Here is a 26,091-nt window from a genome sequence, read left to right on the forward strand (position 1 = left end):
TGCCTCAGGTCATGATCTCAGGGTCCTGGGATCAAGCCCTCTGTCAGGCTCCATGCTCAGCACGGAATCTGCTTGTCTCTCCGTCTGCTCCTGCCCCCATGCTCGTGTGCTCTCTCTCTCTCTCCAATAAATAAATAAATTGCAGGAAAGAATGAGAATTATTAGTTCTCAATAGTAGTTTAGAAATTTGAGAGTTCTCTTCTAAATCTGTGACAGATCCACTGGTAATTATATTATTCCTATATTCTATATTTTTATTTCAGTTGATGTACAAGACAAATAAAGAGCTATATATTCTGAAAACAGAAAATATATCTTCTTTATGACCTATGAAGTGTTTATAAAAATTGAAAGAAAATTCAGGTAATTGCAAAGGGTAGGTAGAAGTAGGTCATCCTAGATTCTCTGCCCATGGTGAAATGAAATTAGGATGCTATGTTTTGTTGTCTAATAAAAAAAAAACTATGTATTCTGGTTTCGGGAAGATAGTTAAAGAACAGTGTTCAGTAACAAATGTCTCTTGTCTGTAATGTGCAAGGCATTTTAGTTCAATGTGAGATATAATCCTGAATAAGACTTTGAGCCTTGGAGCTTGTAATTCAAGGGGTTTTATTATAGAAAGCACATCCGTGGTGAATTACTGGAGATGTATATATGAAAACCTCTATAATTTCTTTGTAAAGAAACTGTAGAGTTCATTATGATAATTTTAATTTTCAACAGAAGTACTTAGAGTTACCCAAATGGAGAGAAGTAGGTGGTTGTGGTAGATGGATTGAATGGCATAGAATGTCTGGAGATCTTGCTTCCTTTTTACCTCTTTCTTCTGTTAGCAGTTCTCTTTCATTAGACAATTCAGTTTTATCCCTCTGGGCTTCAGATTCTTCATACGTAAATGATGAAATTGAATTCAAATATAGAGTTCTTTATACATGTTATTTTTGTGTAGCTGTGAATAAATTGATCAAATCAGTATTGAGCATTGACTCCTTTTCCGTATGCAGAGGCTAAACGTATGTTCTTGTTGGGGAAAAAGACAAACTTAGGGTTGCATGCAAGCAGAGGTAGAGATGGAGAAAGAAAACACTGGGAAAAGTTTCACAGAGGTGGTGTGACACCAAAACTGGTCTGGGATATAAGACTTTGTCAAGTGAACAAAAAAAGGAGAGCGTTCTAGGCTCAGTAAATAATAGAATGTGTAGAGGCAGGGAAGGGAGTGTTTTACATTTGGGAAACTGCAGTTAGTTCATTTGGCACTTTGTAGTTAGTGTGGATTTATAGAGGAGTAGCAAGACATTAAACACAGAGGTCTGTGGGAGCCAAATTGTAAAAAATGCAGGCTTTACATTAAAGGCAATGATTAACCACAGAAATGTTTTTTTTAGTGGTGTTGGGAGGTAGCCCTGTAAGATTTAATTGAGATGGATGCAGGGATAGCAGTTAGGAAACTGGCAGTCCAGGTGAGACATGAGAGAGTCTTAATTAAAGTAATGGCAGTGACAAAGATGGGTAGGTTTTAGAATAGGTCTCTAAAATGGGTGGGCTTCACAGCATCTGTGACAGCCCTGGAAGGATATGCAAGATTTAACATGTAAACGTATTTTTCCTCAGAGAGGGTCTACAAATTTCATCAGGTCATAGAAGGGAGCTTTTATGGTAAATACATATTCTAGGGAAAATTGACAGGGTGACATTCGCTATAAGCTATGAAGTTTAAATAATTTTAAATTTCACGTAATTTGTCCATGACTAATCTATTTTTTTTTCACTTTTTATAGTGGACAGGCCAAAATCTCAGCAAGTTCGAACCTCTAGCACAATAAGGCGAACCTCTTCTTTGGATACGATAACAGGACCTTATCTCACAGGACAGTGGCCACGGGATCCTCATGTTCATTACCCTTCATGCATGAAAGATAAAGCTACTCAGGTAAAATAAATCAAAACCAGTTTTACTACTCTGCAGTTCTTCTGTTTTGATCACATTAAAGAAAATGTAATTTCATTAAATTTTTCCAAATTTGAAATATATTCAACTAAAAAAGGAAGCCATTTCTTTTTTAAACTTTGTTTTTTGTCATTTGGGTTTTAAAAGTTTTTAAATTATTTAAAATTTAATAAATAGCACATAAGTCTATATTACATGGTTTTTGAGACATGGTTTTAAGAATTGCTTAAAGAAATTAATATAATAACTAGTATCTATATGAGAAAATTATTAATACGTTTTGGAGAAAAGTTTGCACTGTTCTTGGACATAATTTGTAAAATATTAACACATGGCTTGTCACACTTTTTCTACATGTCGAAGGTTCCCCAGCCTTTTTGATTTTAGAAGTGTTTCCTTCTAAGTCAGGAAAAAGTCTGAAAACATCTTAATTTATGATTCCTGAGTTCTTGGCCATATCTTCATAATAGTGGTCAATCAGCATTATGAAGAATACTAAAAATATAAGAGATGGTTATTGGTGTTAAAGAACTTGGAGCATAGTTAGGAACATAGATATAAATTTCTGAAAATCAGTAATAGAAGATAGTATATAATTAGATGTTTGATGAATAAAGCACTTCAATGTGAGAGAATCAAAATGAATGAGAAGATTTTGGGCTTTGTAGATTAGGGAAATGGAAAGATTAGAGCTTCATGTCTGAAGAAAAGAGGGAGAAAATTTTGGACATGATTTATGAGGATCTTTGCAATTTTTGTAATTTTCTCAGCAAGTTGAAACCATGAAATTAGCTTCTTTATCATTCCTCATATCAGTTTTGTCTTTGTAACATTTTATGCTTCTCCCCTACACCCCCGGTCTTTTGCTTTCTGTTCTTCATTTTGTGAGGAAAAGGATCAGTTGATATGGTATGCAGTGGGATTCTCCAATAGAAATAACTAGCAAAACTTAGATGTAGGCCTGGACACTTAGAAATGGATGCAGGTAATTCAGGCACACCTTTCTGGAGGAGTTGGGTTCACACGTGTGGTAAGTGTAGACATGGAACATAAAGAAAGGTCAAGAGATCAAGGACTTAGTCTTTGGAAATGCACAGAGGGAAAGAGAAAACTAATATATTCATCTGGAAGCAACAGGAAGAGGAGGGAGGGGGTTAACATTTATTGATGATGGATCATGTGCTGTGTGTTTTATATCCTGAGTTTCATTTAATTCTCATAAGAACGTTACAAGATGACACAGATGGGGAAGCTGAAACTCAGGGAGGGTAAGTGACTTACTCAGGATCATAAAGCCAGAAAGTGTTGGAGCCAGGTTTCTGACACAAGTTAGTCAGTCATTCTGAGCTTCGGTTTTATGGTGTTTTTAGGATAAATGGAATGCTGTGTGTGCATGTATTAGTTAGTAGAGTGACTGGCACTGTACTTCAAGATAAAATCTCTTTTTAGATTTGAAAAAAATCCTACTTTTTATTGAACATGTACTTTATGCAGACACTATTCAGAAAGAGGAGCCAGAAAAAGAACAAAACCTAAGAGAACTGATAGTCTAGCCTTAGAAGCAAGGGAAAGATGTTCTGAGGAAGAATTGGTAACACTGTCAGGTGCTAAAGAGAGATCATGGAGAAGAGGGGCTCAAGTTAGGAATAAAGGGCACATTATCTTGGAAAGTGTAATATTGATGATATGACAGGAGGAAACGCAGATATTGGAGAGTTAAGAGAGCGAGGTAGAGATAGAAAAAAGGGTTTCTTAAGCTTGTCTGTTTCTTTATCTGCATGACGGGGTTAGTGAAGCCTAGTTCATGATAATGTTACATGACTAAATATGATAATATTTGAAAGTGATTATGTCAATACCTATTGGTAGTAGATACAGATAGGGTCATTTGTAATGCAAATTTAAATGAAGACCAACATACCATGTACATATAAGTTAAAATAATAAATGTATTTTGTGTGTGTGTGTGTGTGTGTGTGTGTGTATAAAATATATTTTTTTCTCCCACTTTGACAAATATACCCTGTGGACCTTGAACTTTAGGTTTGAACTGAGAAGTTGGATTCTTCAGACGTACATGCCAGAATATGTCTGCATGCGTTGAGCACATCCTGCCTTCTGAGCCTAAACCTGTATCTCTTCCTACCTCACACACCATTCTCTTCTCTGAGGGATGGCTTCACACATAACGTTTCAACCGCCCCATCCTCCCATCTATGCTTCATTCATATTCCTTCAGCAAATGAGACCCAGGGTATAGGTTCTTTCAGACTTTGGAGGCAAGGCTACTCTTTTTAGGCAAGGAATTCCTGGGTCTAGATTACCCAGGGCATAGACTGAGGCAGAGGTGTGGGCTCATGGTGTGTATGTTCTTTTGGACCTATGATCTCTTCACCTGTGAGGAGGGGTGTGACTAGAAGAGGGCCAAAAGTTGCCCCTAAAACTTGAGGTCCAGGGCAGAGGTCTGCATGGATCTCCATTTAGATACTTGAGAAAGGACATTGAAAGTAAGGTAAAACATAAGCCTCATTTTACAGATGAGATACTGAGGCATGGAGAAGTTAAGTAATTTGTTGTTTATATCGCTACTAAATCAAGAGATTTGAACCCAGATTTGGCTAATTCTAAAGCTTTTGCTTTTTCTCCAAATCCCCACTGCCTCTCAGAGTAACCACTAAAGCATATGACACTTAAGCGTAAGAAATGTTCTTGCCACCAAGCCTCTGTTGGTTTAATTAAAGATACAAGAGATGAACATATGAAATGTTTTGATTTTTTTTTTTATTGCCACATCCATTCTTCTTGGGCTAACTCTTGAGCTCTTAGGGAGGCAAGTAGAAGTTTTTGTTTATTTAGGGGAAGTCAGTGGAGGGAATGTGTACAGTCTGTTTACTACAGATATTAAATATCGAGGCTGTCTGGTTTTGAGGGAGGGTGTCTCTAGTATTTTCTTCCTTTCATATTTTCATATTTCAACTACTGTAATTATTGAGGGTTAGGAATAAAATTCTTAATGTTTAATATACTTACACATTGGACCTTTTAGAAAGAAGTAGCATAGTGTTGTGAAAAATACCATGGACCTTGGAGATGGATCATGTGTTCAAATCAAGGCCCAATATGAGAGAACCTACCTTCTGGGAGAATGGAAGTTTTTTTATATCTTGATAGAGGTGTTTGTTATGTGGGTGAATGTATTTGTCAGAATGTATACAAGTATACACTTGTGTATTTTACTATATAACTTAATTTTAAACATATAGAGCAGTAAACAAATGTTGAACTCTAATCAGATGTTTAGGGGTGAAGTGTACTGCTGTCTGCAGCTTGCCTTGAAATGAATCAAAAATAAGATCAATTGATGGACAGGTAGATATATGTTGAGGCAAATAAAGTATTATGTATAGAATCTGTTGACATTATGAGTGCTCACTAAGGGGTTTTTTTCAGTAAAGTGGTATGTTAGCAGTTTTTTGAATGATATATTGGGGAAATAATCATGGCCCACTAAATTAACTTTCATGTGGTCCAAACTTCACTTTCCTTTTCTATAAATTGAAGTTAGCAATACCCAGTTTGCAGAATCATGCATTTATTCTGAGGACTAAAAGAGAAACAGCTTCACACGTTTAAGGCCAGTGAAGACATGGATCATTGCCAGCTTATTAGAATAATCTGTATAGCTTAATAGAAATAAAAACTAAAAACCCATTTGTGGAATTTAATATTACTCTAAGACATTAGCCTTGCAGATACAACCTTTTTTTAAAGAAAAATTATTGCAGACTCTTAAAATTGAACTTTATAGTTAAGGTTACAGTAATCAGACAGTAATATTTTCTCAGTTTTCACCATATAGTCTAAAGCTTCATCTCTGGATGGATTTAAAGTTCTGAACATGAGCATGTTTTCAAATGAGAAGGTAATGCATATAGTTCTTATAAAGTGGCCAAACAGTAAAAATAGCTTAAAGCAATAATAACAGGTGTTTCTTCTGAATTCCTAGGTAGAGTAGCGATGAGGGCTTTTCACAAATATATACATTCTCTCTTCATGGCACATGATAGGATTTTACTTCTCTGCCCACTTAAAGTTAAGTTTGGCCATGAAACTTACTATGGGAAGAAGCTGTAAAGAGCTGGTGCACCGGGGCACCTCGGTGGCTCAGTGGGTTGGGCCTCTGCCTTCGGCTCAGGTCGTGCGTAATCTCAGGGTCCTGGGATCAAGTTCCGCATCGGGCTCTCTGCTTGGCGGGGAGCCTGCTTCCTCCTCTCTCTCTCTCTCTCTGCTTGCCTCTCTGCCTACTTGTGATCTCTCTCTGTCAAAATAAATAAAATCTTAAAAAAAAAAGAGCTGGTGCACCAAAACAAGACAAATTTTATGAAAATAATATGAAAGTTATATGACAATATTCCTGATGAATTTAAATGTAAAAAACCTCAGAAAAATATTAGCAAACCTAATTCAACAATACATTAAAAGGATCATACACCATAATCAGTGAGATTTATTCCAGGGAAACAAGAATGGTGTAACACCTGAAAATTATTCAGTGTGATATACCACATTAACAGAAGGATTAAAAGTATACGATTTTCTCAGTAGATGCAGAAAAAGCAGTGGACAGAATTCAGCATTCATTTGTGATTAAAAAAGAATTTTCAAGGGGCCCCTGAGTGGCTCAGTGGGTTAAAGCCTCTGCCTTCGACTCAGGTCATGATCCCGGGACCCTGGGATCAAGCCCCACATTGGGCTCTCTGCTCAGCGGGGAGCCTGCTTCCCTTCCTCTCTCTCTGGGTGCCTCTCTGACTACTTGTGATCTCTGTCAAATAAACGAAATCTTTAAAAAAAAAAAAAGAATTTCAAAATAATGAGTATAGAGACAATGTATCTCAACACAATAAAGGCCACCTATGCCAAGCCCATACCTAACATCGTACTCAATGGTGAAAAACTGAAAACTTCTTCTTTAACATCAGGAACAAAATAAGGATGCCCGCTCCACATACTCCACATAGTATTGAACATCTTAGCCAGAGCAGTTAGGCAAGAAAAGGAAATAAAAGGCTTCCAAATAGGAAAAGAAGTAGTAACACTGTCACTATTTGCAGATAACATGATATTTTCTATAGGAAACCCTGAAAACTCCAAAAGACTGGTAGAACTAATAAATGAATTCAATATGAAGTTGCAGGATACAATATCAATATACAGAAATTGTGTGTTTCTTTATGCTAATAATGTATCAGACATTTTAAGAAAATCCCATTTACAATTGCATCAAGAGAATAAAATAGGTAGGAAATAACCTAACATAATAAAAATTTTTTTTAAAAAAGGAAATAATCTAACCAAGGAGGTGAAAGACCTGTACACTGAACTATATAAGGCATTGACTAAAGAAATTGAAGAAGACGCAGATAAATAGCTATTCCATGCTTATGGATTGGAAGAATTAATATTGTTAAAATGTTCATATTACCTACAGCAGTCTACAGATTGAGTGCAATCCCTGTCAAAATTCCGGTGGCATTTTTCACAGAAATAGAACAAACAATCCTAAAATTTATATTGAACCACAAAAGACCCTGAATAGCTGAAGCATCCTGAGAAAGAACAAGCTGGAGACATCATAATTCCTTACTTCAAACTATATTACAATGCTATTATAATCAAAACAGTGTGGTATTGGTGTAAAAACAGACACCTAGATCAGTGGAAGAGAACAGAGCCCGGAAATAAACCTGTGCATAGATAATCAATTTACCACTGAGGAGGAAAGAATATACAATGTGGAAAGGACAAGGCTCCTCAATAAATGATGTTGGGAAAACTGAACCACTATCATATATTATACACAAAAGTTTAAGTCAGATGGACTAATGACTTAAATGTAAGACCTGAAACCATAAAAAAAATTCTAGAAGAAAACACAGCTTTTTGACATAGCTTAGTGACAATTTTTTGAATTTGACATTAAAGCAAAGGCAACAGAGGCAAAAATAAACAAGTGGGACTACATCAGACTAAAAAGCTTCTGCATAGCAAAGGAAACCATAAACAAAATGAAAAGACATCCTACTGAACAGGAGAAAATATTTACAAATTATATCCAAAATAGCAAAGAACTCCTATAATTCAATGGCAAAGTAACAAACAATCTAGTTAAAAAATGGATAGAAGATCTGAATACATATGTTTCCAAAGAAGACATTTAGACAACTAGAAGGAATATGAAAAGATGCTCAGCATCACTAATGATAAGGGAAATGCAATCAAAGCTACAGTGAGATACCACCTTACACCTGTCAGACTGTTAGGAAAAAAATAAGAGATAACAAATGTTGGCCAGGATGTGGAAAAAGGGAAATGCTTATTCATTGTTGGTGGGAATATAAATTGGTGCAGCCACTATGGAAAACAGTATGGAGTTTCTTCAAAAAATTAAAAATAGAACTACCATATCATCCAGCAATTCTACTTCTGGGTATTTATCCAAAGAAGACAAAACACTAAGCCGAAAACGTACATACACCCCCATGTTCTTTGGACAGTTATTTACAGTAGCCAAGGTGTGGAAGCAATCTAAATGATTATCAACAGATAGACAAAGAAGTTGTGCTGTGTGTGGATACAATGGAATATTATTCAGCCATAAAAAAAAAGAATGAGAGCTTGTCATTTGCAGCAACATGAATGGACCTTTAGAGCATTATACTTCAGTGAAATAAATCAAAGACAAAGACAAACGTGATCAAATATAATCTCATGTTTATGTGGAATCTTAAAAAAAAAAAAAACAAACTCGCAGATACAAAGAACAGATTGATGGTTGCTGGGAGTGGGGGGGGGTTGGTGAAATGGGTGAAAATAAAATTATTTATAAAATAAATAATTTGTCTAGGGGGTGTCATGTGCCCCATGGCAACTATAGTTACTAATCCTGTATTGCATATTTGAAAGTTGGTAAGAAAGAAAATCTTAAAAGTTGTCATTACATGAAAAAATTCCCATAACTGTGAGTGGTGATGGTGTTAGCTAGGATTATGGTGCTGATCCCTTCACAACATAGACAAATATTGAACCAAGTTTTACACCTGAAGCTAATATAATGCTATATGTCAGTTATATCTCAATAAACTTAAAGAAGTGGTGCATTCACTCTGACAGGAGTAGCATTAAGTATACTCATTTTACTAATTGTTTTTCTTCTTAAGTTGGAAGTGATTCTTTATGTGTGAAATGCCATTGCATCATTGAAGTGAATATGTTGTTTTGACTCATTATCTGTAAGATGGTGAATTTCTTTAATAGATTACTTAATAATTGGTCATGACTACATTTTGGAATAAATGCTATTTGTGGAGTCCTTTTTTAAAATATACAGTGGCGGGGTGCCTGGGTGGCTCAGTGGGTTAAAGCCTCTGCCTTTGGCTCAGGTCATGATCCCGGGGTCCTGGGATCAAGCCCCGCATCGGGCTCTCTGCTCAGCGGAGAGCCTGCTTCCCTCTCTCTCTGCCTGCCTCTCTGCCTACTTGTGATCTCTTTCTGTCCAATAAATAAATTAAAAAAAATATATATATATATACAGTGGCAAATGAAGTGTTTGTTTATATTTGTTTCAGAATTCAGAAATGAGAACTTTTTTCTTTTTCATAATGTAATCCTTAGATTAGTGTCATATTTGCTTCATAAAAAGATTTTGCAAGTTTCCTTCCTTTGTGCTCTGGCACAAATGGTGAAAATATCATCCCAATTATCTGTTATTTGAGTCTGAAAAGATTTTACCTATGAAGCTAACTAGACTAGTGTGTTTTCAGATTGTAACTCTTTAGTAAAGTCTCAATTTTTTTCCATGGCTCTTGGTTTCTTTCTATTTTTTTTTTAAGATTTTATTTTTATTTGAAAGAGAGAGAGTGCTTGCACATAGGGAGGAGGGGTAGAGGGAGAGGGAGAACGAGTCATAAGCAGACTCACACTGAGCGCAGATCCCGAGGGAGCCCAACACAGGGCTCGATCTCAGGACCCTGATAACATGCCCAGAGTGGAAACCAAGACTTGGACATTTAACCAGTTGCACCACCCAGGCACCCCTTTGGCTTTTGGTTTCTTTTAGTTTCTGTTTCTTTTGTTCAGTATTTTCATTTGAATATAACCCATTTCATCTAGCTTTTCAAGTATTTTGCATAGTTTCACAAAATATTCTTAATATAATTGTTTTAATTTCTTGTATTTCTGTAGTTATTTTTTTCACTTATAATATTGCATACGTGTTTTGAGTGATTAAATTTATTAGGTTATATAGTATTTTTTTTTTAAATTAAGGTGTTGAAATTTGTTTTCTTATTTTTCTTTTTCCTAGTTCATTGCTGTCTGACTTTGCTCTGTCATTGCCTTTCTTCTGCCTTCCTGGAGTCTATATATTTTTTCTCAATTCTAGAGATAAATGCTTGATTTTCATATGTGTGGTATTTCTTGTTCAGTAATATAGGTATTTTATGCCAAGACTTACTCTCTGAGTTCAGCTTTGGCTAGTATATAATGTTTCCATTATTTGTATTTGCAAGATATTGTGTAGTTTCAGTTTTGATATGCTGTTTGGTATATGAGACTTTTTGTTTTGTTTTTAATTTCTAAATGGTTAAAATTTCTGAGTAAAAATTTAATTTCTAGCTTTATTGTATTTAGAAAATAGAATTATGTATCTGTGGAAACGTCAGTGAAATTTTCTTTGTGGCCTAATATAAGATCTTCTTTTTTTTTTTTTTAATGCTCTTTGGGTATTTGAAAACAAGGCATCGTCTTTACTTCTAGATAAAGAATTCATTACATGTTAATTCAGCCTTATTAATTATGTTATTCAGTTTCTATATATCCCCTTTATATCTGTTTGTTCCATCATAAGCTGGCAGTTATTGAATTAAAACTTCTGCTGATGTATGTTTCCAGTGACCATTGCTTTATATATCTTAATAATACAAATGTATAAAGATTTATGTCCATTATATCTTCCTTTTGGTTGGTATTATTTATTATTATAGATACTCTGTATCTTGATTCCTATTTTTCCCCTGAATTTAACCTTTTCGTAATATAAATTAGTATTGAAAACTGTTTCATTTATTAATTTTTTCTTCCATTGGTCAAGAGCTCTGGTTCTGGAAGCAAACTGGTATTGAATCTTGGCTCCAGCATTTTCCAGCTTTGTAATTCTGGGCAAATCCCTTTACCTCAGTGTCTCACTTTTCTCATTTGTTGTTGGGATATTATTGTACCTCATAGGGTTATCATAAGGGTTAAATTAAGTTAATATATTTGAAATGCTAAGAATAGGGACCAACACATTAAATGTCAATAAGTGGGGTGCCTGGGTGGCTCAGTGGGTTAAAGCCTCTGCCTTCGGCTCAGGTCATGATCCCAGGGTCCTGGGATCGAGCCCCGCATCGAGCCTCAGCAGGGAGCCTGCTTCCTCCTCTCTGCCTGCCTCTCTGCCTATTTGTGATCTCTGTCTGTCAAATAAATAAATAAAATCTTTAAAAAAAAATAAATGTCAATAAGTAATTGGTGTTATTATTTATATTTACCAGCAGAGAGAGTGAAAGATAGGTGAATGTTTGGCTAGTGGCCTTGGCACTGTAAATTCACAGTTAGAAAGGGGAACTTCAAGAGGAAATTCATTCCTCCTTTCTCCCACCTCTTTCCCATGTTTTTTATTTCTTAGTTTGTTTTTGTCTTTTGTCTTTCTGTTCTAGTTAATCTTGCTGATTGCTGGAAATAATTCACTTTGCACCATTTATTTATTTATTTATCTTTGTATCTGTTTATTTATTTGTTTTGGAGTCCTCTGCCATATTTCCCTGTTAGGGAACAATGGTATGGTGAACATGGCAGTTTTTTAAAAATTTCTGATGAGCAAGTGATCTGAGAATAGCTTTTACTGTACATAAATCTTTCCACTTTGATATCTAATCTACTCCCCTCATTTATTTTCCCTCCAAATTTGGTATCAGAGAAGACTCCAGAATTTTTCTCATTTACCTTTTGTATTCTTTGAAGAATAAGAGATGGGATGGTTAGATCCTAAGCGAAATTCTACACATTTTGCTTTTATTTTCCAGATGATGTTTTTCTTCGGTATTTTATTTTTCAAAATCAGTTTTCAAAATTTGAAGTAAGAAACATTTAAGCATGCCAAAAATGCAAAAAATTGCATTTTAATTTATTTTTCTTAATTTTATTAGGTTTGAATGTATGGAGTATTATGATCCTAACTCCATGCCAGCATCTTTCTCTAGAAATTACTTATCTGTTTATTTATTTTTTAAGATTTATTTTATTTTATTTATTTGAGAGAGCAAGAATGAGAGAGAGAGAGCATGAGAGGCCTCAGAGAGAGTCAGAGTGAGAAGCAGACTCCTGGCTGAGCAGGGAGCCTGATGTGGGACTTGATCCTGGGACTCCAGGATCATGACCTGAGCTAAGGGCAGTCACTTAACCAAATGAGCCACCTAGGTGCCACCAGAAATGTATTGATTGATTGACTGATTTATAGAGCTGGGGTGGTCAGAGGGAGAGGGAGAGGGAGAATCTTAAGCAGGCTCCATGCCCAGTGCAGAGCCCGATGGGGAGGGGGGCTCCATCTCACAACCTTGAACTGAAATCAGAGTCAGATGCTTAACCAACCGAGCCACCCAGGCACTCCTATTTTTATTTATTTTTAAGAATCAGATCTGGAGTAAGTACTTTGCATTTGGCTTTAGCCACAATCAATAAAGTTAGCAACTCTGAACTAAAACACATAAATTTTTTGCTGTTGAAATAACATTTAAAATAATCTGGGGGCACCTGGGTGGCTCAGTGGGTTAAAGCCTCTGCCTTCAGCTCAGGTCATGATCCCAGGGTCCTGGGATCGAGCCCCACATTGGGCTCTATGCTCGGCAGGAAGCCTGCTTCCCCCTCTCTCTCTGCCTGCATCTCTGCCTACTTGTGATCTCTGTCTGTCAAATAAATAAATAAAAATTTAAAAAAAAAAAGTTTAAAAAAAAATAATCTGTCCTTTTCCTTCCTCTGTGAAAGGAGCTTGGCTAGGGAGGAATTGCATCAAAGGAGTGGATGATATACCTCAAATAGTAATAGATATGAAAGAGAACTTTCAGTTTTACCACTCTGATCAAAAACTCATTTCCTGACCAGAAGTCATGCTTAATACAGTTGTTTGGGTTTCCTGTGTCCTTGTTAAACAAGTTTGTTTAAGAAGCAACAGTTGATGGAACTATTTTGGGGAGTGGGAGGCTTCTCTGGAAATGGAAACAAGTCTAAAGATTTGGCCGTTTTGGCCTCTTAGATTGTGTTCCAGGGACCCAAGTTGTTATTTTTACTGGGCTGGTCCCTAACTGGCTGTTGAGTGAATGTATAAAGAGTCCTTCCTGTTGAAGATCACCTTTACTTTCTCTTTCAGCTATTAGCTAATTCAGAGACAGAGGATTGTATAATCCTGAGTTTTGACAGTCCACATGAAAGTAGTCATGTTCCTAACTTAGGGAGTAATATTTTTGGTTACCAAAGGAATATACTCAGCTGTATTGATGAAAAACTAAAACCCATGGCTAAAATATTTAATATTCATCATTTTCAAACACTAATTCTAAAATTATCAGAAACTCAAAATACTACTTATTAATATTTTTTAAAGATTTTATTTATTTATTTGACAGACAGCAAGAGAGGGAACACAAGCTGGGGGAGGGGCAAAGGGAGAGGGAGAAGCAGGCTTCCCACTGAACAAGGAACCCAAGGATGCAGGGCTCCATCCCAGGACTCTGGATCATGACCTGAGTCAAAGGCAGACGCTCAATGACTGAGCCACCCAGACGCCCCTCTACTTAATAATTTTTAATAGGTAGTAAATTCATTTCTTTTTTTTTTTTTAACACATTCTTCTGTTGTTTCTTTTTTTTTTTTCCCCAAAGATTTTATTTATTTGACAGAGATCACAAGTAGGCAGAGAGGCAGGCAGAGAGAGAGAGGAAGGGAAGCAGGCTCCCTGCTGCGCAGAGAGCCCGATGCGGGGCTCGATCCTCATGACCTGAGCCGAAGGCAGAGGCTTAAACCCACTGAGCCACCCAGGCGCCCCTTATTTCTTTTAAAAGTAAAAGGTTTTTAGTGAAGAGCCTCACCCGTACTCATATTATCCATCTACTTGGATTTCTTCCCATTACCAGAAACATTTACCAGGTAACAGAATTAACCTCTTTTCCTTAGTTTCTTCCACCATACCTTTATCCCTAATTTAGCTGTAGGTAAAATTATGAAGTAGGTTGTATTTATTTGGAACAACCCTGTTACTCTACCATACTGACCTTTGTAGTCTGGTACATTGGTTCTCGTCCTTTTATAACTTCTAACCCGTCACTTTTCTGTCAAAAATCCTGTAATAGTAATAAATAATCAATATTTACTTAGAGAATGTTAGTGACATTAAGCTTTAAGAACTTAAGAATTAAGTCAATAGCTAAGGGCATAGTACAAGAAAGCAACATGCCTTTCAACTTATTAATAACTACTTTGTATAAATGAATGATTGGGATAGGATTTGTCACATTCCCGGGAAACATTAGTATGAACTGAGTGAATTAGTATAAACTGAGTGAGTTTTCATTGCTGTTGGAATTCTCATAGCTTTTAGGGAATAACACTGGTACCTATTGCAGTGAGGATTACATAAAATAATCCATGTTAAGCTTCTAGCACATATCTAGGACATGGTAGATATTGGTAAATGTTAGTTTGCTTTGTATTAGAATCTATAATATTTTACTGTCAGGAGGCTTAAATATAATGGTAGTGAATTAAGTGACAGAGAAAGTCTCATTATTACTAATGTCAACAACTGATACACAATTATGAGCATTAAGTCTGAATTGGCAGGAGATGGCATAGGAATTACAGAGATAGCTCCGCCGCATGATAGGGGTCTGAAACAATAAATAGTTTCTGGTAGGTCAGGATTCACTCAGTCGTAAGTAGCTATTGTTGTCTCCTGCGCAGTCTTACCAATAAGAAATGGCAGTTCAGATTGGTGGGTCCAGTTACAGGAAAGTGGAGATAGATTGTTAAGAAAACGTCTTCTTTCCTCATGACTTAGGTATCCTATTGATGATAGTCATGCAATCAGTTGAGCACTGTTAGTTTTTATGACTTTGGGATAGTGTGGAAATATTTTTGGATGATATCTTGTAGTCACTTATGTTGCTGATTTTCTGTCAGGCGTGAAAGATTTTTGTTTAAATATTAAAAGCTATCAAGAAACAACAAAGGTAGTTTATCTCTTGGATAATTCAGATACTCCAATGTGATTGTTAAATATATTATTTAAAGTGTTAGGGTATATATTATTTTTAAAAAAGTTTTGAAACCCAGCAACCAAGGTAAATTGTAATTTAAAAGATTGTAACACCAAAGAATTAATACATTCTAATGCTCTCTAAAAACCGAAAATTAGATCTCCTTATTTGATTTTAAATCCCTTCCCAATATTAGTGATAGAACATGTCAGAAAGGGTATTATTGTTAGGTAAAAATACCAAGTAATAAATTGAAATATTGCTTATACTTTTAATTCCTCACATAACCATCCCCTTTTAGTTAAAGTGGAAGCTCGTTATTTGTGGAGAGTCTATTAGTAACTCTGTTTCTGTAGGAAGCCAGAGAATAGTATTTTCATTGTACACTTTATGTTATGTCTTTAATTTTTTTGTTAAATGTTCTCAACATGACTTGAGAAACCTAACTGGATAGATTATTAATGTACGGTCCCTCCTGGCCTCTTCTATTCTAGTACTTGACTAGTGCCTCTGTGTGATTTGAAACTTGGCAAGAAAAGCGTGACAGAAAATATCAGTTATTTTTGAGAAGATGCAAATAATGCTTGAGACTTTTGGATTCAACAATACATGGCTTTTCTTTTAATTGAAAAATGAGGCTGATTTATAATTGCCTCTTTGACTTAACTATTTTTGGAACCGTTTTATTGAGATATAATTTATATACCAAACAGTTCACCTATTAAAAGTATACAGTTCAGTGGTTCTTAATATATTAAATTCAGGGTTGTGCAACCATTGCCATAATCAATTTTAGAATATTTTCATCACTCTAAAAAGAAACCACTGTACTCATTAGCAGTCACTCACTGTTCTCCCTGAATCCTCTTTCTCTCAGCCATAGACACACACAAATCTACTTTCTGCCTCTGTAGATTTGTACATTCTGAACAGATAACATAAATGGACTCACACGATATGGGGCCTTTGGTATCTGCTTTCTTTTACTGAGTATAGTATTTCTAAGGTTCATCCATACTGTACCATGTATCAGTATTTTATCCCTTTTTATCACTAACTAATATTCCAGGGTATTTAATAAAATTTATTTCTACATTCATGAGTTCATGTACTGCTGTGAACATTTGTATGCACCTTTTTGTGTGAACACATGTTTTTGTTTCTCTGGGAATTACTGGATCATATGTTAGCTCTGTTGTTTAACTTTTTCAGGAGAACATTTTTATAGATATTTTTTTCTCTTAAATAATTAAAGTGTACCATGAAAGGCATATCTGAACTGAATTATAACTTCCTGTCAGTATTTTCATCAATAACTTTCCACTAATATTTCTGAGTATTTGACATTTCAATGACCTTCACTTTTCAGTTACTCTAAACGTAAAATGTTCCTGCTTATCTTAAGTCTCTAACTCTGTTCCCATTGCTGATAGTTGGTGATCTATGTTTAGACCCTTGGAATTTGGAGAAAACCCTAATCCCCTAGTCAGAAGAGACCAGTCTACTAAAAAATATTTAATGTAATGTATAGTGCCATTCTAACTTACATGTAATTTATGGGTAACCTGTCTTCCAAAATAGATTTGACATTTATATCTAAAGTTAGGAGGGCTTTCTCATTGTAGATATATAGCCATACTTACCAATCCTGTAGCATAGCAGTATTAATTTTTTTAAATGCTGTTTCTAATTTTGAAAACAGTAGTCATTGTAGAAAATTTAGAAAATACAAAAAGATCACAGAATAAGTTGCCTGTATTGCTAATATCCAGACATAGCTATTTTTAACAATGTGATATATATAATTTTATATTTTGATTATTTACCCTTAAAAAATCAATTTAAAAGTAGAATTCAGATGATATGATAGGTAGTATTTTGTAATCTTTTTAATAAGTCATAGCATTTTCCCATGACACTAAATATTCCTAAGCGTGGTTTTAAGTCTTTTTTTCCCTGATTTTTTTCTCATTCAGCCAAAGAAAAAATTTATGGATTTACTATAGCATTATCTAGAATTCTCACTACTATTTATAGTTTGAAATGTCTCTCTGTAGTCTTTTTCTCTTTGTGTGTATTTGCTTACTAAAGTGGGATTGTAGTCCATATAATATTTTACATTGTAAGAATGTGCCACAGTTTTTCATTTCTCTCCTGATAGACATTTAATTTATTTCCAGTGCATCTCTGGGTGTATATCTCAGGTTAATTCTTGGAAATAGAATTACTATGAATATTGTGAAGGTTTTCGGCACATTTATGATTGCTTTTTCTCAAATTAGCATTTCTTACAGAGTAAGGCAGATTATTTCATTTTATCATATGGAACACAGATGCAATACTTGATTTCTGTGGTATTTCCTGTTTTCAGAAATTGCAATTCACCAACACCCACCCTTTCCCCTCATCTTAAACTTAAGAAATACACCTTCTTGAGTCTTATGAATAAATTCCTTGGTACTAATCTGGAAAGTCACAAACCATTACTTCACAGATTATCATTCAGTTGTGTTTTGAGCATATTGAGGCCCAATTAAATTAGATGACAAATTTTATGCATTTTGCTTAAATACTCATGCATGTTAACCCTTGCAAGGTCTACTGTTTAAGGTTCCTCAGTGATGAAAAATTTCTCCCCATCAATGTAACTTTCCACATGGCTCCAAATGATATTTACTTTAGCTTATGTTAATTTCCAGACATGTAATTATATGCAAATTGATATTATACTCGTTAATGGATATTAGCCTCTAAGAAAAATGAGTGGATATATGGTTAGTCTGGGACCTTGAGTGCAGAATCTATTTCTTATTCTTTTTTTTTTTTTAAAGATTTTATTTATTTATTTGACAGACAGAAGTCACAAGTAGGCAGAGAGGCAGGCAGAGAGAGTGGGGGAGGCAGGCTCCCTGCTGAGCAGAGAGCCCCAGCAGAGAGCCCAATGTGGGGCTCGATCCCAAGACCCTGGGATCATGACCTGAGCCAAAGGCAGAGGCTTTAATCCACTGAGCCACCCAGTCACCCCTATTTCTTACTCATTTCTATTTCCTTACTCTAATAGTGGTTTTCAGACTTTAGCTTGCATCACCATCATCTGGAGAGCTTGTTAGAACATGGGTTGCTGAGCCTTATCTAAGAATACCAGATTTAGTAATTCTGGGATTGACCCTGAGAATTTGCATCTCTAACATGATCCCTGATGAGGCTGATGCTGCTTGTCCACAGACCACACTATTGAAACTGGTCTAACCTAATGAGCACATAACTTGCTGTGTAGTTGAAGTGTGATAAAAATATTTGAGCATGTAAGTGCTGCTGTCACTGAATTTCTAAAGCTTTTTCAGCTGAACTCTTTTCTTTTGTACATTATTTGTTAACAAGTGAAACAGCAATTTATATTTATACTTAGTTATAAAGCTATTCTTGTATACTGTTATCAGAAGAACAAAGGATAATAATAGTAGAATCATCATCTTTTTTGTGCTTCTTTTAATGTTTCATCAGGGTGGACTTTTCAAAATCTTTTGAAAGTTTATTAAAGTGTAAGCATTTTTTTATTAGTGGGGAGAAAAAGCAAATCTCTAAATGATGTATTTATAAATAATGAAGGATTTATAATTGTCTATTATAAAGTTTTTTATAACTTAAAATCAGTCTACCATCATAATTATTAACTTAAGTGTCATTGATCATCATGTAATTTCATTTCATTTCTTGCCATGTTGATCAGTACTTTAAGAATCATCTCTTTAGGGGCGCCTGGGTGGCTCAGTGGGTTAAAGCCTCTGCCTTCGGCTCGGGTCATGATCCCGGGATCCTAGGATGGAGCCCCGCCTCAGGCTCTGTGCTCGGCGGGGAGCCTGCTTCCTCCTCTCTCTCTGCCTGCCTCTAGGCCTACTTGCGATCTCTGTCAAACGAATAAATAAAATCTTTAAAAAAAAAAAGGATCATCTCTTTAAGTACTGTAAAATAATTAGTCAGTAATCATATTTCTATTATAGATTATAAACTATATTAAATTCCAAGACCAAAGATTAATTGTACAAAAAAATAGATTTTTTCAGTTTTACATCTGGGGTGCCTGGCTGGCTCAGTTGGTGGAGCATGCAACTCTTGACCTCGGATTGTGAATTCAAGCCCCGCGTTGGGCATAAAGTTTACTTTAAAGTAAAAAAAATTATTTAAAAGTGAGTTTTAAATAAGATTCTAAGAATTTTTTTAAGTGATTAGCTTTTTTGGTTTTTGGGGGGGTTTTAGAAGTGGCTTTGGGCTCGTGCATATTGAAAAATTGTACTTTCTTGCTAGGAGTTAGTTTAATCTGTTTTGAAATTGATAAACCAGGAAAGCACATTTGCTCGTGCTAGTTTTTGAATAAAGACATAACAGAATTATCTAGTATTCACATCTGTTAAAGGACCATTATCCAAAATATACAAAGAACTCTTAAAGCTTAGCAGTTAAGAAAACAAACAACCTGATTAAAAAATGGGCCAAAGTCCCTAACAGATACCTCACAAAGAAAGATGGCAAGCAAGCATGTGAAAAGATGCTCTTCATCATTTGTCATGAGAGAAATACAAATGAAAACACACCTATTAGAATGACCAAAAGTCAGGACAATGACAACTCAGAGAAGTAGGAACTTCCATTCATTGGTGGTGGGAATGCAATAACCGACAGCCACTTTGGAAGACAGTTTGGTGGTTTCTTATAAAACTGAACATAACCTTTTCAGACCATCCAGCGTTCATGCTCCTTGGTTTTTGCCCAGAGGAGTTGAAAACTTCTGTCCACACAGAAACCCGGACACAGATATTGTTAACAGTTTCATTCATAATTGCCAAAACTTGGAAGCAGCCAAGATGTCCTTCAGTAGGTGAACGGATAGGTAATGTTGGTCACCCAGACAACAGTATATTGCTGGGCACTAAAAAGAAATGCACTATCAAGCTGTGAAAAGACATGGAGGATCTTAAATCTGTGTTACTGAGTGAAAGAAGCCACTCTGAAAATGTGACCCTACCTACCATATGATTCCAACTACATGGAGAAGCAAAAGTAAAGGAGAAAATAAAAAGATCAATGGTTGCTAGGCATCAGGGGATATGGGGAGGAATGAATAAGTAGAATACAGAGGATTTTTAGGGCAGTGAAAATAGCCAGTCTGATACTATACTAGTGGGATACATGGCACATACACATTTGTCCACGTCCATAGAATATACACACCACCAAGAGTGAACCCTAGTGTAAACTGTGGACTCACGGTGACAGTGTTGGGTCAGTAGAGGTTCATCACTTGTACCAAATGTACCACTCTGGTGGGAGATAGCTGTGCCTGTGGGGTGGAAATGGGATATATGGGAAATCTCTGTAACTTTTTCTCAGTTTTGCTGTGAACCTAAAATATCTCTTAAAAAATTATCATAATGAATGTGCGGTCCCGTGCCAATAGAACTGTTTTCTGTGTATTTCACTCATAGAAAAAGAGACCCTCATATAGGAAATGAAGAGGTAGTAGATGGACCTTGAGGGTTGGAGAGAAAGCTTCATGGGCTGGACTTTGGACAATTCTGAGAGGCAAAAACGGAAAATAGCTTTTTTAACCTATAGGTATCCTTATCATGTAGAGGGAATTTTTTTTAGCCAACTACCTTTTTGTCACCAGTCTTAGAAATGGCTTTGGTTCTGCATTATTTAAGTGTACCAAAGGTTTACTTTCTCTTTGGTAGTTTAGGTGGAGGCAACTAGAAAGGAAGAATCCCCTAAGTGTGGTGAATGAAAAGCAAGCAATTATATATAGTACGAATCACTGAGGATTAGATTTCTTTCTAAGCTCCCTCTGGAAGATGTTGAAAGTCTACTTGTAAAATAAGTGTTGCAGGGTTATGTAAGTAAGAGAAAAAAAGTAAAGCAGGTTTTAAGAAAGTGTATTTGAATTTTTGAATTGCATTGAATTGCTAATTGCATTGTATGTGGAGTATAGGAAGGTATGAAATACTGTATTTCCCAAATAAATTTGACCATCAAACTCTTATCTATATTCTTACCAACATCCAGAAGCAGGTTATAAGTAGCACAGTTCATAATGTTCTACTCTAGATCAGTGGACAGCCTAGTTGGAAGGAATGCTTACTGATACGAAAGGAAAGATCTTTTGCTGCTTTGTGGTGTTTGTGTGATTTAAATATTAAAACATTTCTCAAATCTTCAGATTTAATAAATTAGATACAAAGTAGTTCATCTTCTGTGACTTCACAAGCATGAATTTTACATAGATTTAATAAACCAAGGAGCTATCTTTTGGTTTTGCTTTGACTGAAATAACTAGTTAAAAATCTGTGATTAAACATATAAAACACTGCTCTCCATAGAAGTTTCTGCAGCTATAGAATGTTCCACATTTGTGCTGTCTTGTATAGCAGCCAGTAGCCATGAGCCACATGTGGTTATTGAGCATTTGAAATGTGCTAGTGTGACTGAGGAGCTGAATTTTTAGTTTTATTTCATTTTCACTAATTTAAACTGTTGGATGTGGCTAGTAGCTGTTATGTTGGACAATGTAGTCTTTAGAATGTATTTTGCAGACTAGAGCATTTCTCATACTACTTATTTTAAATTGATGTGATTAAGATGAAATTACTTTTGGGGGAGTATTTTTTTAAGTTGATAGTATGATGAATATAGTTAAACAATTTATATGCATGTAATTCTGCATCCACGTGACTGAGAAATCTTCTAATAGTTTTACACTCTTAAAAAACTACCTATTTTCCAGGGCGCCTGGGTGGCTCAGTGGGTTAAAGCCTCTGCTTTCGGCTCAGGTCATGATCTCAAGTTCCTGGGATCGAACTCCGCGTCGGGCTCTGTGCTCAGCAGGGAGCCTGCTTCCTCCTCTCTCTCTGCCTGCCTCTCTGCCTACTTGTGATCTCTGTCTGTCAAATAAATAAATAAAATCTTTAAAAAAAAAAAAAAACTACCTATTTTCCTAGCTAGGTTTCAGGAGCATAAATGTTCCTTTGTAGTGAGTTTTTTATTTCTTTTGTGTAACTAACACTGCACTCTGAAATAATCAAATAGGTTTTCACATTCAGTTTTTTTTTTTTTTAAGATTTTATTTATTTATTTGACAGAGAGATAGAGGGAGAGCACAAGTAAGTGAGCGGCGGGCAGAGGGAGAAAGAGAAGCAGGCTTTCTGCTGAGCAGGGAGCCCAATGCAGGGCTCCATCCCAGAACCCTGAAATCATGACCTGAGCCAAAGGCAGCCACTTAACCAACTGAGCCACCCAGGCACCCCTCACATTCAGTTTTAAGAAAAGAATGATAATATGAAGAAAAAAGGTCTTCTGTGAGAGAAGAGACCTCAGATGTAGTTGCATTTGCCATTGGCATATTTGATAGTATTAAGATAATTGTAAAAGTTTCGTGGCTGTTGATTTATCTCTAAGTTGGAGATATAGTTTATGTAAATGTCTTTTGAAAAAGTTAAGAGTTATACAGAATGAAAACAATTCCTGTTATAAATGTAATTATTAAGTAATTATTAATTATTTAATGTATATTAAATTTAATGTAATAATTAAATAATTATTTAATGTATTAATTATTTAATGTAATTATTAAGTAATTATGGAACATACCAGAAATTTCACTCATTTTCAGTGAATGTACTTTTGAGTTTTAAACATTGTGATCCTTAATCATTTGATCTTTGACAAGAGTAATGGTTACACTTGGCAGAAAAATATAAGTAATAAGGCATATAAATTCTCAAAAGTTCGACAAAGATAAGCTGTTATAGCTGAATAATTTTAGAATAGTTGATTATTAAAGATATGACTACTTGGTGCTAAATTTTTTCAGTGAAGTTTGACTTATTTAGGCCTGAACTTGGGAAATTTTAAGAACTTAGTTTTTGCAAACAACTTATTTGATACAGTGATACCTCTTACTCTTGAACTTGTCAACTGAATAAACTCTTTTGCTTCACCAAATAGCTTCGCTTTGGTATTTGAACTGGTTAACCAGTTTATGTTTTTATTCACTAGCATTTAATTGTTGGTTTTATTTTGTAATAGTATTACTTTTAAGGGGTGGTAATTATTTTAAAAGTTGTTCACAAGCATTTTGAATTGTATCAAGTGGAACTGATGGTTCTTCAGAAGAAACCATATAGCATCAACCTCAAAATAAGGATTGATTTTTTTCAGTATGTAATAGTTGTTTTTTAAAGCTATATATATTTGTTGTGCTAATCATTATCCTTTGTCTTTAGTGATTTTACTTTCCTTAATTTACACTGTTTTCTCATATCTTAAGGATGATATTTTAAACAACTCCTAAATAGTCTTGCTATTTTAGCGTTTTGTGTTACATTTGGGTATATACAGTGTCTGTTACTGGTTGAATTATTGAACATGAGGTTTTAAGTAAAAACAATTCTCTTTTCTGACATGTAGCTCAAGTTCTTTTTTAAAAAAGATGTATTGCTTCCGATTATAGTAAGTTCATTTAGCTGACTGTTTTTCTTTTTCATTTTTATAATTTTATATTTTCATTTAAAGATGCTGGATATTTTTCAAAAAAGAATACTGTTGCTAACACTCTTTCCTGAATATAGGAAGAACAGTACAATCAGCCCTTTCGCTAGCTAGATATTTGACGTGTAGTTCATCTGTAATCCCACTGCTTCTGAGCTAGTTCTGTTAATCTCATTTCCATCTATTTTACTTAGTAGAAATGCCATTTTATATTTAGTTTGGGAGTTCTCTTTAAAAGCACCAATATGCGTATCTTCACAGTTCTCTTTGACTTGATAACTTTAAGTTATTAATGTTAAGGTCAAAAAACAAATGTTTTGTGTAGCATTACTCAGAGATGTCAGAGATTGATCATATCTAATCAGAATATGACAGAATATTTTAAATATTTCACGGGTCATGAAAATCTTAGCATTTAAGGGATTTTAGTATTTGGTATAACCCCTTAACTGGTATGTGCTAAGATTTTGAAATATGTTTGAGTTGCTATGAGATTAAGGAGTAGAGACAAAGTTCCTTATTTTATTATTTTTATTATTATTCTTTTAAATTAAAGACACCTAGCTGTTGGGCAGAAGAGGGAGCAGAAAAAAGGTCCCATCAGCGTTCTGCATCATGGGGGAGTGCTGATCAACTAAAAGAGGTAAGTTTTTCTGTTTTTAGCCTATACCCTGTTTTAATCCTAGCAAATTATCTCACTGTTTCCCGAATATGATGGTATTTTCTTTTTTTGTGCTAACCTTACCTCTTTCAGAGTTTAAAGGTTGCTTTCCAGCTTGTTTTCAAGTCTGAGTTTACTTTATTTGTGCCCTTCATATTTTTTATAAAATATTTGTTATGCAGCCATTCAACTTGAGCCTTTTCAGAGTGAAGTCTGCTTGTATGTAGCAGCCTTTGTATCTGTTTCTTTTAGCCATCTTCTGTTCTTACTTAAGCTCTCTTGTTTTTGAAAAGTTTTTTCTGCTTCTAATAGCTTTTTTGTAATATCCAACATGGTGTTGCCCTTTGAGACTCAGTAGGGCAGTAGAATCCATGTTTTTTAGGAATAGTTTTTGACTCTTATCTTTATTATCAAAACCTAAATTATGATAATCTTTACATAACTTTGGACTATTTTCCATGATAGTGTTATTTTTTATCCATCTAAATTCTTATATAATTATTTTTATAAAATTACAGAGAATAGAGTTGAAAGGTCATCTAGTTCATCTTCTGAATAAACGTTCCTTAAAAATGTGGTCGTCTAGTCTATTATAATTCTCAGGGAGAGAGGTTCATCACTTTGCAAAAGAACCAAGTGAGTTCCATTGTTTTAGCTTAAGTCATTAGTTTATTTTGTATATTGAACTCAAAATTATACCCCTAAGTTTGATTCTGCCTTTTGTATCAATATCGAGTAAGTCTACTTTAAATATTTGAAAGGCTAGCAACATGTTATTTTTTTTTTCAGGCTAAAGATTGACATTTCTCTCAAATATTTTTCATATGTCATAGTTTCCATACCTTTTAGCATCACTTTCATATACTGTAGGTTATCGGTATTTCTCATATACTGTGGTGTCTGGACTGAATAGATATAGTTGGTTAGCATGATTTCACCTGTGACTACACTACATTTTTAGCAGCTTCTTTATTGTATTGATGTAGGGAAATCCTCAGCTTTTCTATATACCCTGTACACAAGCACATATGCACAAAATGAGTTTTTCCCAGAAGCAATAAAAAAGAAAGGAGGGTGAATCTAATATGTCTAGTCTAAAATAGTTGCACATCTGTGCATAGAATATGAATAACAAAAAAGTGAACTTGCAGTTTTATCTCAGAGGTAAATACAATCTCAAAGTTATAGCCAAGATTTGGCATAGTTAAATTTTGGACTACAGCAACACATGATATACACTATAAAAAAGGAATGTCTGAGGTGACTGAGTGAGATATTTGCTTACTTTCCCCACAAAGGAAACATAAAGCTAAACAAAACTGTCAAAACAGCTAATTCAGTGCTCTGGAAATCAACCAGACAAATGGAGACTTTATTCATGAAAAGCACTGAACTCAAGGTATAAGAACAACACAGATTTGTGGTGTTATCTGGTGCTACTCCTCATCCCTTCTACCTTATCCCCAGCTTTGTTGGTGTGGCATTTCAACCAAGATGGGGCAAGCCTTGAAAACTGGAATCTTTGTAGCCCTTGCTGGAGAGAGAGCACTTGACAGGAAGTGTTATAGATTAAAATAGCAACCAGGAGGACCAGTGAC

General features: G+C 35.1%; 1 protein-coding gene across 1 annotated transcript in view; it reads left to right on the forward strand.

Annotated features, from left to right (window-relative positions):
• GLCCI1 (glucocorticoid induced 1) overlaps window positions 1-26,091 on the forward strand; it is a gene marked incomplete at its 5' end in the record, with an annotated part of 105,331 nt that overhangs the window by 31,587 nt on the left and 47,653 nt on the right. Inside the window, 2 exons of the mRNA XM_080817979.1 lie at window positions 1,779-1,930; window positions 24,389-24,475. Coding sequence (XP_080674105.1) covers window positions 1,779-1,930; window positions 24,389-24,475 — 239 coding nt within the window. The remainder of the gene's footprint in view (window positions 1-1,778; window positions 1,931-24,388; window positions 24,476-26,091) is intronic.

Source organism: Martes martes, assembly GCF_963455335.1.
Source record: "Martes martes genome assembly, chromosome: 11".
Lineage (NCBI taxonomy): Eukaryota > Metazoa > Chordata > Mammalia > Carnivora > Mustelidae > Martes > Martes martes.